The 13,689-nt window shown below is 45.3% G+C and overlaps 1 protein-coding gene across 1 annotated transcript; it reads right to left on the reverse strand.

Annotated features, from left to right (window-relative positions):
- Positions 1-1,080: 1,080 nt before the first annotated feature.
- On the reverse strand, positions 1,081-12,867 carry c19h1orf216 (chromosome 19 C1orf216 homolog). Its single transcript, XM_078237182.1, has 3 exons — positions 12,809-12,867; positions 4,145-4,274; positions 1,081-1,904 (listed from the first exon to the last, which is right to left on the reverse strand). The coding sequence occupies exon 3, from the start codon at positions 1,894-1,896 to the stop codon at positions 1,081-1,083; it is 816 nt and encodes a 271-aa protein (XP_078093308.1). The 5' UTR covers positions 1,897-1,904; positions 4,145-4,274; positions 12,809-12,867.
- Between the last annotated feature and the right edge of the window lie 822 nt (positions 12,868-13,689).

Below are 13,689 nucleotides of genomic sequence, written 5' to 3' on the forward strand. Positions count from 1 at the left end.
CAGCCTTGATTCCTTTCCTGTCTTGCAACAAAAATATATTCCTCACCAGCATTAAGTATTATCGCTGTAATTTATTAATCAAACAACTTGAAAAATAAGGATTTTATGTCACATTTAAAAAAGAAACAAATAGTTGTAGATTTGGTTTAATTTGCAAAATGCTAAGTGTAAAAGGAATGTACTATAATATAGCAACTGCGTAATTTTGTGGCGTGATGTTCTAACTTTTTTGACTGGAGACAATCTTCCCGGATCATACAGAGAAGAAACAATTGTACTCTCAGTGAGAGAAAAATCACTGGTGTCAGATCAAGAGACGACCATAACAACGACTGTTTGACTGGGTACGGGTGGGTGACAAAATGAGTCCTTTCACCAAGGTGTGAACGTAGCTTCCTTTGTTTAGTTTCTGTTTAATTGCTTATTAGAAAGTATTGAAAAGGGAGGAGAGATGGAAGAGAGATTTTTGGGGTCGGACAGAGAGAGGACATGTCCCCTCTTCTTCGTGCTCTGCCACTTTTCTTTCGACTCACGTCCAACCCTTGTTGCTCCCTGTGATGCCTTGCCCTTATCTTGATGCCTTCTTGCCTCCTGGGCCTCTTAAAAATTATATATTATAATTCGTGTTAGTTTTTTCTTGTGTGGGGTGGTGAATGGGGGTACCCCTCCTGTGGCAGAAGAGGAGTAGGCGGTTGGGGGGGGAGGGGGTGAAGAAAGAGCAAAGAAAAACAGGGATGTTCTGCTTCTGTCGTATTTTAGGCAGTTGGGGGGAGGCGGTTGTTGAGAAAGACGGTTCTAAAAGTCACGGGAAAGCAGAAATCCATTCCTCCCTGTCCAAAACAAAATACATTACAAAGGTGCTAACACTTCCCATTTAAATACACAGTTTTTGAAGCTGAATTAACACCTGTGCTTTGTCCAGTTTATTATTAAATCAGTCCAGAATTTAGCTTACCTACGATGAAAGATATAAATGGTATTTTCTGATATACTAATAGATCTAACTTGCTCCTTTCCAAATCTTTTTGCTCTTGCCCAAGAAAGTTGTGTTTTGACACATCGGTCGTCTCGCGCTTGCTGCTAGATGACGCCTTGCTTTATGAATTTGAGCAACTCTTTGCGGTTGTTCAAAATGGTGTCATAACTCTCTTGCAGCCGGCTTTGATGGTCTGTGACATTCTGTTGGAGATTGCGGATCCAACGCAGCAAGGTCAGCCGCCGGTACATTATCACCTGAGTTTGGTGTTTTTCCTTCTCTTGCACTTTGAACCTTTGCTTCTCCTGGAGGCTCTGGACGGCCTCAAGTATTGAAGGCAGCAAGGAGTCTGCCGCCGGTGGACTCCCTGGAACATTGTCGATCTCGGTCGCTGCAGCTTGCTGCCACAGATCGAGATTGCTCATAGTTCCGGTTGTCTCCCAGATGCTTCCTTCCACACTGTCTGGGCTTTCGATGCTCAGGCAGCTGCTGGAATAGCCATTGTCATCCGAAGGAGAAACAGCAAACTCTTCACAATCCTTCACTGTGCCAGGTTTGCTGGTGTGGCCCATCTCAGCCCCTTCTGGTGGGACACGGACATTCTCGACAGAGAGTGGTCTTCTCCCCAATTCCAAACTTGAGGATCCTTTTGCCGGGAAACAGTTGCCCACCTCTTTCTCCGCTTGTAAATCTGGTTCACCGTTTCGGTTGAGGCTGCTTCTGAACGTGGTCCCATCTGAGTGAAGCTGCCCAAGGTTTTCATTCTTGTCATACACATCTTCCATAATGTTGAAGTTCTTGTCCTGTTTGGCTTCTGTCGCGCCAATGGCTTGATTTCTGATTTGAGCGTCAAGTGACCCCTTGCAAAACAGAGAGTTTGAAGAAATTTCGTGGACCTTCAACGGCTCAACTGCAAACATTCCGACTGCTTTTGGGAAAGTGAACAAAAAAATGGTAGTTACAGAAAACTATAGAAACATTATTACATAATAAATTTACTGCTACATATGCTAATACTTTGCTAATACCAATATAATGGTTGTTCATTAACAACAGGACATAATAATAATGTGTAAAAGTTTAAAGATTAGTGTCACAAGTAGGCTTACAGTAACACTGCAATGAAATTACTGTGAAAATCCCCTAGTCGCCATACTCCGGTGCCTGTTCGGGTACACTGAGGGAGAATTTAGCATGGCCAATACACCTAACCAGCATGTCTTTCGGACTGCAGGCGGAAACTGGAGCACCCGGAGGAAACACATGCAGACACGGGGGGAACGTGCAGACTCCGCACAGACAGTGACCCAAGCCAGGAACCGAACTTGGGTCCCTGACGCTGTGAGGCAGCAGTGCTAATCACTGTGTCACCATGCCGCCTGGTAGGTTAGGTGGATTAGCCAGGGTAGATGCACAGGGTTACTATCAGAGGGTGGGGATGGTGGGCTTGGGCAAGATGCTCTTTCGGAGAGTCAGTGCAGATTCGATGGGTCGAATATGTGTGAAACACAGAACCGTTGAGATGCAGTTGTTATGGGGAAAACTACAGGTTTGAATCAGTTCTATCACATATTTTAAATGGACATTGTGCGGAACATTTAATCAGTCTTGTGATGAACTCAATTTTTGGGGAGCAGTTTGGTTACCGGCGGTGTGTGAATATATGGGGAGGGCTTAATATCTGGCGGAGGGTGTTTAATAATATGGAAATGAATTAAAATGTATGTAAATCAAATTCACGGCCATTGTGGGCATGAACCGGATTACATCACTGGTGAGAGGCTGTGAAAAAAGTCGCGATCTCACCAGCGAGATCTGCGACTTCCACATCTTGCTGCATCGAGCCCCCACTGGCATTCTGGCGGATGGCGAGAGTGGGCTCAAGATCCCAACCATTGTATCTGGGGCAAGAATAGGAATGCCTGTCTTTTTGCTTTGCATAGCTCCAAATAGCTGGGGTTTAAAATGAAAGCATTGCCCGTTACAAAATGGAAGGCAGACATGAGAAAGGGAAACATTTTTAGGTAATGCTACTTTGATGCTGGGGCAATGCTCTTAAAAAGTTGGTGAATGTCATATTTTGTCAAATTGGAATATAATTTCTGTCATGAAGCTGTTTATTGTTTTAAAAAAAACAAGATACCAACCATTCACCCTTGGTGCAAAGACTGTCCACATTTCCCTTGCTTCAAAAGAAACATAACATAAAAGGAATTGTATCAGATAAATATCCCAGTTCTGGCTGCAAGTCTTCTGGGTACAAGCTCAATGGGTACGTGTTAATTCCTAACTTGAAAGACTACAACCATATACCAAGGGGAAAGGAAAAATGTGGCTGCTTTGTGTGGCTGCATTGTTCAAAGCAACTGCTGCTCTCTGGGCAGCTGTAAAATGGAAGCTTTATTAACTCCTTTGTAGACCGAGCCAGTTTTCTCATACAAGTAGTTTGCGGAGGTCTCTTTTCCATGGGTCACTTTTTTGTAGGTGAGCCTAGAATTCATTTCGGATGAGACATTACACAGAGACCTTGCCTATCCTCTCAGATGAACATAGCAGCCCAAGGCAGTAGTCTAAAGAAAGAACGGGAGTTCTCTTGGTATGCTGGTCAATATTTAAACTCAACAAGTTTCCAGGTTTGGAAACCACGCTGTGTCAAGTGTAGGTGCTGTGTTTCCCTACATTATAATCGGCACTACATTTATTACACTTTGTTGGCTTTGAAGCAGCTCAGGACATCCCTCAGGTTGTGAAAAGGCTCTACGTAAAATGCAAGCTCATTCTTTTCCTTTGATGCTAGTTTAGCCTCTATGCAAAGTGAATAAGTGCACTCCCTTCTTCCAAAGTAGTAGGTGGCAAAGTGTGATTCGCACGGTGAATGTACAATATTCAGGTTTAGTTGCTGGACTTATTCCTTGAATGCAAATCAGGCAGGGAATAACAATGCAGATTTCAGCTCCTAATAAGCTCTACCCATGAAACTAAAACCAAGGGAATGACGCAAGTAAAAGCACTGGAAAAAAGAGTGCAACAATTATGACTTAAAAAAAATAAACAGTTCATTCAGTTAGAGGATTTATTATGAAATAGAATTCCCATTATTTTAGGTGTCACAAAATATCTTAATAGAAGTGTCATTTAATTCCTTGTATAAGCATCGCCAGCACACACCTGCACACAATGACGACCAAATTATTGCCTGAAGGTATGACCTGTCTTTCAGGTAACTCAAGCCAATGCTTTTAGCTCTCAGGGTAGCACAGAACGAGCTTTCACTGATCCATCCACTGACGTTTTTTTACTGCCTCCAACAGACAAAGGAAAATACAATAACAAAATGTTAAATAAGATCCACCGAGTACAACATGACAACCTTGCAACCTGCTGGTGTACGCATGTAACAGTGCTTGTTTTACTTGGGGCCCATAGTGAGGCACCTTAGGAACAGGACGTGTCCGCCGAACACATGCTGCTTTTTGGAAGGCAAATCAAGCTCGAGAATCTAATTAAAGTATCACTTGCAGGAAGTTTACAACAGTTGAAGCATATTTTCCCCAGTCAACACCACACATTTTTAGGATACTGAACAAAACCTCTTGTGTTGTTTGTCGGGTTTGTGGCTCAGCTGTCAATTACTGTGCGCCTCTTACTGGATGAGCACCAATTAGGGGATAAGAAAACATATAATAGAATCATAGAATCATAGAATCCCTACAGTGCAGAAGGAGGCCATTTGGCTCATCGAGTCTGCACCCACCCGGGCCCTATCCGCATAACGTATTTACCCAGCTAACCCCCCTGACACTAAGGGGCAATTTAGCATGGCCAATCCACCTAACCTGCACATCTTTGGACTGTGGGAGGAAACCGGAGTACCCGGAGGAAACCCACGCAGACACGGGGAGAATGTCTGTGTGGAATTTGCACATTCACCCAAGGCCAGAATTGAACACGGGTCCCTGGCGCTGTGACGCAGCAGTGCTAACCACTATGCCACCATGCCGCCCTTTATATGATATAAAGTAACAGTGACTGAATGCAAAGAAGTAATTAAAATTCTTCTGATTTCATAGCATTATAGATTCCCTACATTGCAGAAGGTGGTCATTCAGCCCATCGAGCCTGCACCGGCAATAATCCCACCCAGGCCCTATCCCCTTGATCCCATGTATTAACCCTGCTAATCCCCTTCACAATAAGGGGCAATTTAGCATGGCCAATCAACCTGACCCGCACATCTTTGGAGTGTGGGAGGAAACTGGAGGAAACCCACACAGACAACGTGCAAACTCCACACTGACAGCGACCCGAGGCCGGAATTGAACCTGGGTCCCTGGCGTTGTGAGGCAGCAGTGCTAATCACTGTGCCACCATGACCATCTTGAAGACTGTCAGTCAGAACTGTGATCTTTAACTTGCTGTACTTCTTTTATGTAAAGGCATTTCCTTTTAAACAACAGAGGTTAGTGAAAATATCAGCCTTTTTGCTTTAAATCAATATTTTTATGTTTGTATTCTTGTAAAAGGTCTTGGACACAGTCATCCACAGTGAAGGACCAATGCCCAATGATGCCAGGCAATGGCTTTGTTATTGTACTGCCAAGCTTTAAATAGCCCAGAGCTGTCAAATATTGTATTTGTCTTAACTTTTATAAATTTGTCTCAATGAATGAGCTGTATTGTAGCTTAGATAAAAGCATTTGGCAATTAATTTGTGGTAATTGTCACATTTTCATATTTTTTAACCAAAAAATGTGTTAAATGCGTATATTCCGTAGTCTTGTACAAACAGCGAATAAGTAGGTTGATGTTTGAAATTTTATAGTGGACAATGTCAGGGTCCTTAAGCATGTTCAAGAGGCAGCATGTTTGGTGCTAGAACGCATACAATATGGCCTCTGTGTTAGCTACTGACAGATCCTGAAAGGAAGTTCCATAGCTCAAGAGCGAGCGACGAGGTAAGGCAACTATATTGTAAAGTAACACTAGAGGATTGATATGGGAATCAAGGAAAGTTGGGGTTGCCAAGGCAGCTAATTTTCTTGCCATACATCACTGCCTGGGGTAGCTTGTGTTATGAATGGTGCACTCCCTATGACCCCTGTGTCCCTGCCAACCTCTATAACCTGAACCATAAGATATGGTCACTGCACCCAGGGCTCTGTGCCGGAAAACTCCATTCAGCTGACTAATACCAGACCCGATTTGGAGTCAAACACTCAACATTTCATTTTCCCCCCGCCACCCCACCCCCCCCCAAACTAAATCTGTTAAAAGTTTCTTAATGCCTTTTGAGAAAGCCTTAGAGGTCAAAATCTTATTTTCTGTCCCCGCTTAAGGATCTTCGGATGAAAACACTCCTCAAAAGTCATGGTTCGTGAACAACATAAATATTAATGCACAATGTAAAACATGGCCCCGGGTCTTTTCACATATGTCCAGAGAATTAATTGTGACACTCAGAGCCAGACACTCCCCTTCTAGGAAAAATAAACCCAGATCACAACACTGTGAAACAAGTGATGCAAAGGAAATTTATTTGGTTTGATTAAGCACATTTCCATCTACGTTCCCCTGACATCAATATTCGATCAAAGTCTTGGGAAATGGGGAAATGCAGTACAGAGGAGGGGTCAAAGGGCGGCACAGTGGTTAGCACTGCTGCCTCACAGCGCCAGGGACTCAGGTTCAATTCCCGAGCTTGGGTCACTGTCTGTGTGGAGTTTACACATTCTCCCAGTGTCTGTGTGGGTTTCCTCCGGGTGCTCCGGTTTCCTCCCACAATCCAAAGAGGTGTGGGTTAGGTGGATTGGCCATGCTAAATTGACCTTAGTGTCAGGGAATTAGCAGGGTAAACAAGTGGGGTTACAGGAATAGGGCCTGCATGGGATTGTGGTTGGTGCCCACTCGATGGGCTGAAAGGCCTCCTTCTGCACTGTAGGGGTTCTATGATTTTGGTTCTAAATGACAGGGCATCATCACCTCAAAACCTTGTTAAAACTATTTATAAATGTGAACACTTAAAAGTAAACTAAGCAGTGGAGTGACTAATGACCCAGTGAAATGACTGCAGGTAATAACTGCCTGAAAACTTTTGCATTTCTTTTTTCACATCAGTAATTTATTTGCAGTGTGAAGAACTGTGAAGACAGGCAATGCAACAGGAGAGGGTAACATGCCATGTTATATTCCAACATGTTGTCACATAGGTTGCTTCATAGTGAAGTGCTTCTGCATCCTTCTCAAACTCAAGTAACACGAACAATGTTGTGGATTTTGAGTGTCTTTATACTCAGTGGTGTTACTTTTTTTCTAATCTAAGAAAGGAATCCTTCAACAGTTCTATACCCACAGCTCATTCACTCCAATGGGGCAGTTCCGAATAGATTTGCCAACCATTATCTATTGAAATGGAATGGCCATTTCAATTACTTCACATTCAGAGGATGCAGAATGGAGTTTCTTGTTAGCACATCCATCTCTCCGGTGCTTTTAACTTTAAGGAAGGGTAAAGACGGGATTCAATTTTACCCAATGCTAAAGGTTCAGATCGTGACTAGAATTGCAAATCTCAGTAAAATACACATTTTTATTTGCCATTTGTAGTAACTCTCATTCAGAATTGAGGTTCATTCAGACCTTATTATTCAACACATTCATAGAATCATAGGAACCGTACAGTGCAGAAGGAGGCCATTCGGCCCATTGAGTCTGCACCGACCACAGTCACACCCAAGCCCTATTCCTGTAACCCCATATATTTACCTTGCTAATCCCCTTAACTCTAGGGTCAATTTAGTATGGCCAATCAACCTAACCCGCACATCTTTAGACTGTGGGAGGAAACTAGAGCACCCGGAGGAAATCCACGCAGACGTGGGGAGAATGTGCAAAACTCCACACGGACAGTGACCTGAGGCCGGAATTGAACCCGGGTCCCTGGCGCTGTGAGACAGCAGTGCTAACCACTGTGCCACCATGCCGCCCATACTGAGTTCCTATTTTGAATGTATTTCCTCTCTTTTTCAAGCACCATACAGTCATTCACCATCTGGGGGTTATTGGTTGTATTTCGAAGTTTTGGGATTTCTCCCATTGCTGAACTTGAAGCAATAGGTGCTGTATCATTTCATTGTATAAAACAGGAAATGGAGCACACAAACATGTCAGTTGACCCAACCTGTGATGTTGATCGAGTCTCCTTCCATCTTTCTCATTTAAATCCATCATTGTAAGGACATTTTCCCTTCTCCCTCATACGCTTGCCTAGCTTCCCCAGAGATGCATCCATACTATTCACTTGGTGATGGCCTTAGTGGTATTATCGCCAGACTTTTAATCCAGCAGCTCATCTCATGTTCTAGGGAGCCAGGTTCGAGTTCCACCCCACGGCAGATGGTGGAATTTGAATTCAATAAAGAAAAATCTGGAATTAAGAGTCTACTCATGACCGTGAAATCTTTGTCGATTGTCGGAAAAAACCATCTGGTTCACTAATGTCCTTTAGGGAGGGAAATCTGCTGTCCTTACCCGGTCTGGTCTACATGTGACTCCAGAGCCACAGCAATGTGGTTGACTCTCGACTGCCTTCTGAAATGGCCCAGCAAGACACTCAGTTATATCAATCGCTCACCACCACCTTCTCAAGGGTAACCAGGGATGGGCAATAAATGCTGATGTGGAGATGCCGGCGTCGGACTGGGGTAAACACAGTCAGAACACTTTCGGAACCGAAAGCTAGTGGCTTTTGCTACCAAACCTGTTGGACTTTAACCTGGTGTTGTAAGACTTCTTACAATAGATGCTGGCCAGCCAGCGATGCCCAAGTCCCACGAATGAATTTTTAAAAACTCCCTGTTGCAGGAAATTCTATGTTACCACCGCTCTTTTGAGCAAATAAGTTTCTTCTGAATATTGCATTTCTTGGGTTAGCACCTTAAATTGAAGGACTATAGTTATGCCCTTCTCCACGAGAGGAGACATTCTCTTTGTTTCCTGCTGTTTTTTTCCTTCCTGGCCATCAATGTGGCTGGAAAAGGCTGAAGACACAAACGCACATCTCACTTCTCTCTTGCACAGAGCATTGGAACACCACAATATTGCACCAAATTTGATAACAACACACCTTGCTTTCAGGGGATTTATATACTTAATGACTATTAATCACTGGAGTACTGGGCAGAATGCTTAGACAAGTGCAAAGGACATAGCTGAAGGTTCAAATGCAAATTTGTATTGAGCACACCTGGGCTTTAAAAATCTTTCCTTGGCACAGGATTAGTACTGAACTCACTCAGAGCTAATAACATTCAGTTAACCTGCTTCAACAACCCTGCTAGTGCTTTGCTATTCTGTGCACACTACTGCTTCTCAAATCATGTGATGCTTCAAGAGTTTTTATTAAGGCAGTGTAACTTCAATGTTTTCAAACGCATGATACAGTCCAGATTCAAACAAAAGATGCTTTGAAGTGATGCAGCCAGGTTCATGAAATGGATAAATACCTTTTCCCACGGAATCCTGATATAGAAAGTCAGTCTCAGCCACTGGCACACCAGATACAGGAGGTGATTCTCTCAGCTCGCTGCGCTGCTCCAGTAGCACAGCGGGCCAGGAGATATCGGCAGAGGCTGTTTTGTGGGCTTCCTCCTGGACGCCACGGCCTCCATGTGTCTCCCAGCCAAAGATTTTTGGCGTTAACCAGATTCAAGTCTTCATTTCCATGTGATTAGCGGAACCGGGATGGAAGTCTCTGGGCCCACTCGCGTCTCCCCCTCCCCTCCACGGGAATGGTTCCCTCCAGCAGGATTTACTCCTACTCCCCACTAACAGGGAACAGGCGGCCGATCCCGCTGGAGGGAACAGAGACCATTGAGGCAGTTCCAGGTCAGAGGTAAGGGGGGGGGGGGTGCCACTTGGGCAGTGCCAGCCTGGCACGTTGGCACTACCCAAGGGGCAAACTGGCACTGCCCAAGGGGCACTTTGGCACTGCACACTAGGCATCGGGCAGTGCCAAGGGGGTGGGACAAGAGGGGCGGGGCCTATTGGCGCAGGACCTATTTGAGAGCAATTGGTGGTGGGGGGGACGGGGGGGAACCCCCACTCTATATTGGGGTCAGTGGCAGAGGGAGGGAGGATGGAGATCGGGGCTGGCCATCCGGATTGGTGGGGGGGGGGGGAGGGGGAGTGATTGGGCTGTCGGCGGGTGGGGGTGGGGGGGGGGGTGGTGGGGGGGGGGGTGAATCCGAAGATCAGGGCTGGTTGGGTTGGGGGGATGGGAGATCGGGGCTGGCCACGTAGGTCCGGGAGGCCAGCGCAGTGGGGAGTTGCAGGGCTGGCCAGCAATCGGGAGGCCGGCAATGCGGAGCCACTGTGCATGTGCCAATCTCGGCTCTGACAGATCGACGCATGCGCAGTGTCCCGCTCAGTGCTATGCTGCCGGCCTCTCCAGCGGGAATAGGCCCCGTCCCCTGATTTCTGGAGGGAATCCCGTTGAGGCAGTCTGTGACGCAGAGTGTTGGAGATTCGCTCTGGAAATCATGCTGGAAAAACCAGTGGGATTTACTCCCATTTTCCTGCAAATTGGGACTTAGAATTTATTTTGGGAGAATCACGGCACGGTAGCACAGTGGTTAGCACTGTTGCTTCACAGCTCCAGGGACCTGGGTTCGATTCCCGGCTTGGGTCACTGTCTGTGTGGAGTTTGCACATTCTCTCCGTGTCTGCGTGGGTTTCCTCCGGGTGCTCCGGTTTCCTCCCACAGTCCAAAGATGTGCAGGCTAGGTTGATTGGCCATGCTAAAATTGTCCCTTAGTGTCCGTAGGTTAGAGGGATTAGTGGGTAAATATGTAGGGATATGAGGTAGGGCCTGGGTGGGATTGTGGTCGATGCAGACTTGATGGGCCAAATGGCCTCTTTCTGCACTGTAGGGTTTCTATGATTCTATGATTTCTATGAATCCCGGCCATAATTTCTTCATGGTTATAGAAATGATTTATCTGGGATTCTCCACTCCTTGTTTTTGGTGGGCAGGAAAGCCGGTGAGGGCGGAGAAATCAACAGAAGCCCCCAAACGACTTTTACGCTTCCGAGATTTCCCCTTCCAATTGCACCTGCCCCCCCACCAACAATGTAATGGGATTCCCGCCATGTAAGATTGGTAACCCCATTGCCATACATTAACATATCATTAGTGGGATTCCCCGCTGTATCGACCACCCCCGGCATTAGAGTTTCCCTCCCTCGCCGGCATGGCATCACTTTGGCGGGGGTTAACAACAGCTTTGCCAAACGGGGATGGGGTGCACAGCTAAGTACAGAGCGCAGAGTGGAAAGGGTCATGCCCAGGCAGTATCCTGGCAGTGCCTTGGCACTGCCCAGGTGGGGCGGGTTCCCTATTTCTTTGTTGGGGGGGTGGTGCGGGAGGAGGAGTTCGCTTCAGGATGGGTGGGGTTCCTTTACTAAGGGGAAGCAGATTTAGGACTGAGTTGGGAAGAAACTTCTTCACACAAAGGGTTGTGAATCTGTGGAATTCCCTGCCCCGTGAAGCAGTTGAGGCTACCTCATTGAATGTTTTTAAGGCAAGGATAGATAAATTTTTGAACAGTAAAGGAATTAAGGGTTATGGTGAGCGGGCGGGTAAGTGGAGCTGAGTCCACGAAAAGATCAACCATGATCTTATTGAATGGTGGAGCAGGCTCGAGGGGCCAGATGGCCAACTCCTGCTCTTAGTTCTTATGCTCTTATGCTCACGTTCTTATCAGACTTCTTGAAGGTCAGGGTTGCTGCTGGGATGGGCTCTCATAGGACCCGCCTCCACGATCTTTTTTAAACTTAAATGTGGCGGGAAAAGCCAGCAGTGGAGCCAGAGGGGAGCACACTGCTTTTCCCACCTGAGTTGGCACTGAAGTTAAAAAATGATAAAATTCCACCCAAAGTGTGGCAGCTTCACCGTAAAGGTGACAAATTGATTATTGATATCAGGGTCTATGATCAGATGTCATGGAAGATGTGATGCCATCACCCCACGTCAGTGCAGAAGCTGCTTGTTCTTAATTTGTCAAAGCATGAAAGCATTATTATGGTCAGTTCTGGCCCCAAGACTGTGTGGTGCGTAGAATAGCAATCCTTCGATGTTGCTGCATTTCCCAGTGTGATAAAGCCTCTTTTCTTTGTTCAAATATCACATGCTTGTTTACTAAAAGTGCTTCCAGGCATAAAATGTTTGCACTTATCAAGATGAGGCACAAGATAGCTGGGAACAGAAGACACGTCCAATTTTACACCAACAGCAGCATTGTATAATCCATTGCTGCAATTTTCCAAGTGTCATTTATTAAACATTTTGCACAGCTTGGTGTGGCTCCTGCTCTGTCCAAGACCGCAAGAAACCACAAAGGGGCGTGAACGAAGCCCACCTCCTATCCATTGACTCTGCCTACACTTTCCGCTGCCTCGGAAAAGCAGCCAGCATAATCACGCAGCCCAGACATACTCTCTTCCACCTTCTTCCATCGGGAAAAAGATACAAAGGTCTGAGGTCATGTACCAACCGACTCAAGAATAACTTCTTCCCTGCTGCCATCAGACTTTTGCATGGACCTACCTTATATTAAGTTGATCTTTCTCTACACCCTAGCTGTGACTGTAACACTACACCCTGCACCCTCTCCTTTCCTTCTCTATGTACGGTATGTGTTGTCTGTACAGCACGCAAGAAACAATACTTTTCATTGTATAGTAATACATGTGACAATAATAAATCAAATCAAAATCAAATCAGTCCATGCATTTTTAATATTTTATACATGAAGTATGTTTATAATAAAAACTCACCCAGATTTAAATTCGATTTATTATTCTGCCACTGAAGTTTAAGCGGTCAGTAAGTTGTATTATACCTGGGCAGAGAAAGACATGTTGGATGTTAAATTGCGACTTATGAATGTCATCTCATTGAAACAGCTTTTACTTCTCCATCAGAACCACAATCAGCTGGTGGTCGCGATTATCAATACTTAAGACCGTTTTTCAATGAATATTTTTAACAGATTTCAGCATAAGAAAATAAATCAAAACACAGGCTTGGGGGTGGGGAGGGAGATCGTTTCCTAATGAGAAAATGCAAACAGCTTGAAAATTAAGATTATTTTTAAAGAAAAGTTTCAACCTTAGTTCGGATGAGTTGGTTGCAATCTTACACATTATCTTTAGAATCTGAAGTTTGTTTCTGAAATATTTTACGTTTATTTATTAGTGTCACAAATAGGCTTACATTAACACTGCAATGAAGTTACTGTGAAAATCCCCTAGTCGCCACACTCCGCCGCCTGTTCGGGTACACCGAGGGAGAATTTAGCTCTGCCAATGCATCTAACCAGCATGTCTTTCGGACTGTAAGGGGAAACCGGAGCACCTGGAGGAAACGCATGCAGACACGGGGAGAACGTGCAGACTCCGCACAGACAGTGACCCAAGCCGGGAATCAAACCCGGGGTCCCTGGCGCTGTGCTAACCACTCTGCCGCCTCAGGATAGAGTAAAGAAGTGAAAATAAAATATAATATGCTGCAGGATCTCTACAATGACTATGCCAGTTACATTCTTATGGCCTGACTTTGTCAATGAATGGTGAGCTTACTGCCTGGAATTTTGCAGCGAGTTTAGCGAGGCCAAGACAGGCAAAAGCATTTTCCACTTACTGTTCAAACTGGTGGT

This window comes from Mustelus asterias, chromosome 21 (genome assembly GCF_964213995.1).
Source record: "Mustelus asterias chromosome 21, sMusAst1.hap1.1, whole genome shotgun sequence".
In the NCBI taxonomy this organism is placed as follows: Eukaryota; Metazoa; Chordata; class Chondrichthyes; order Carcharhiniformes; family Triakidae; genus Mustelus; species Mustelus asterias.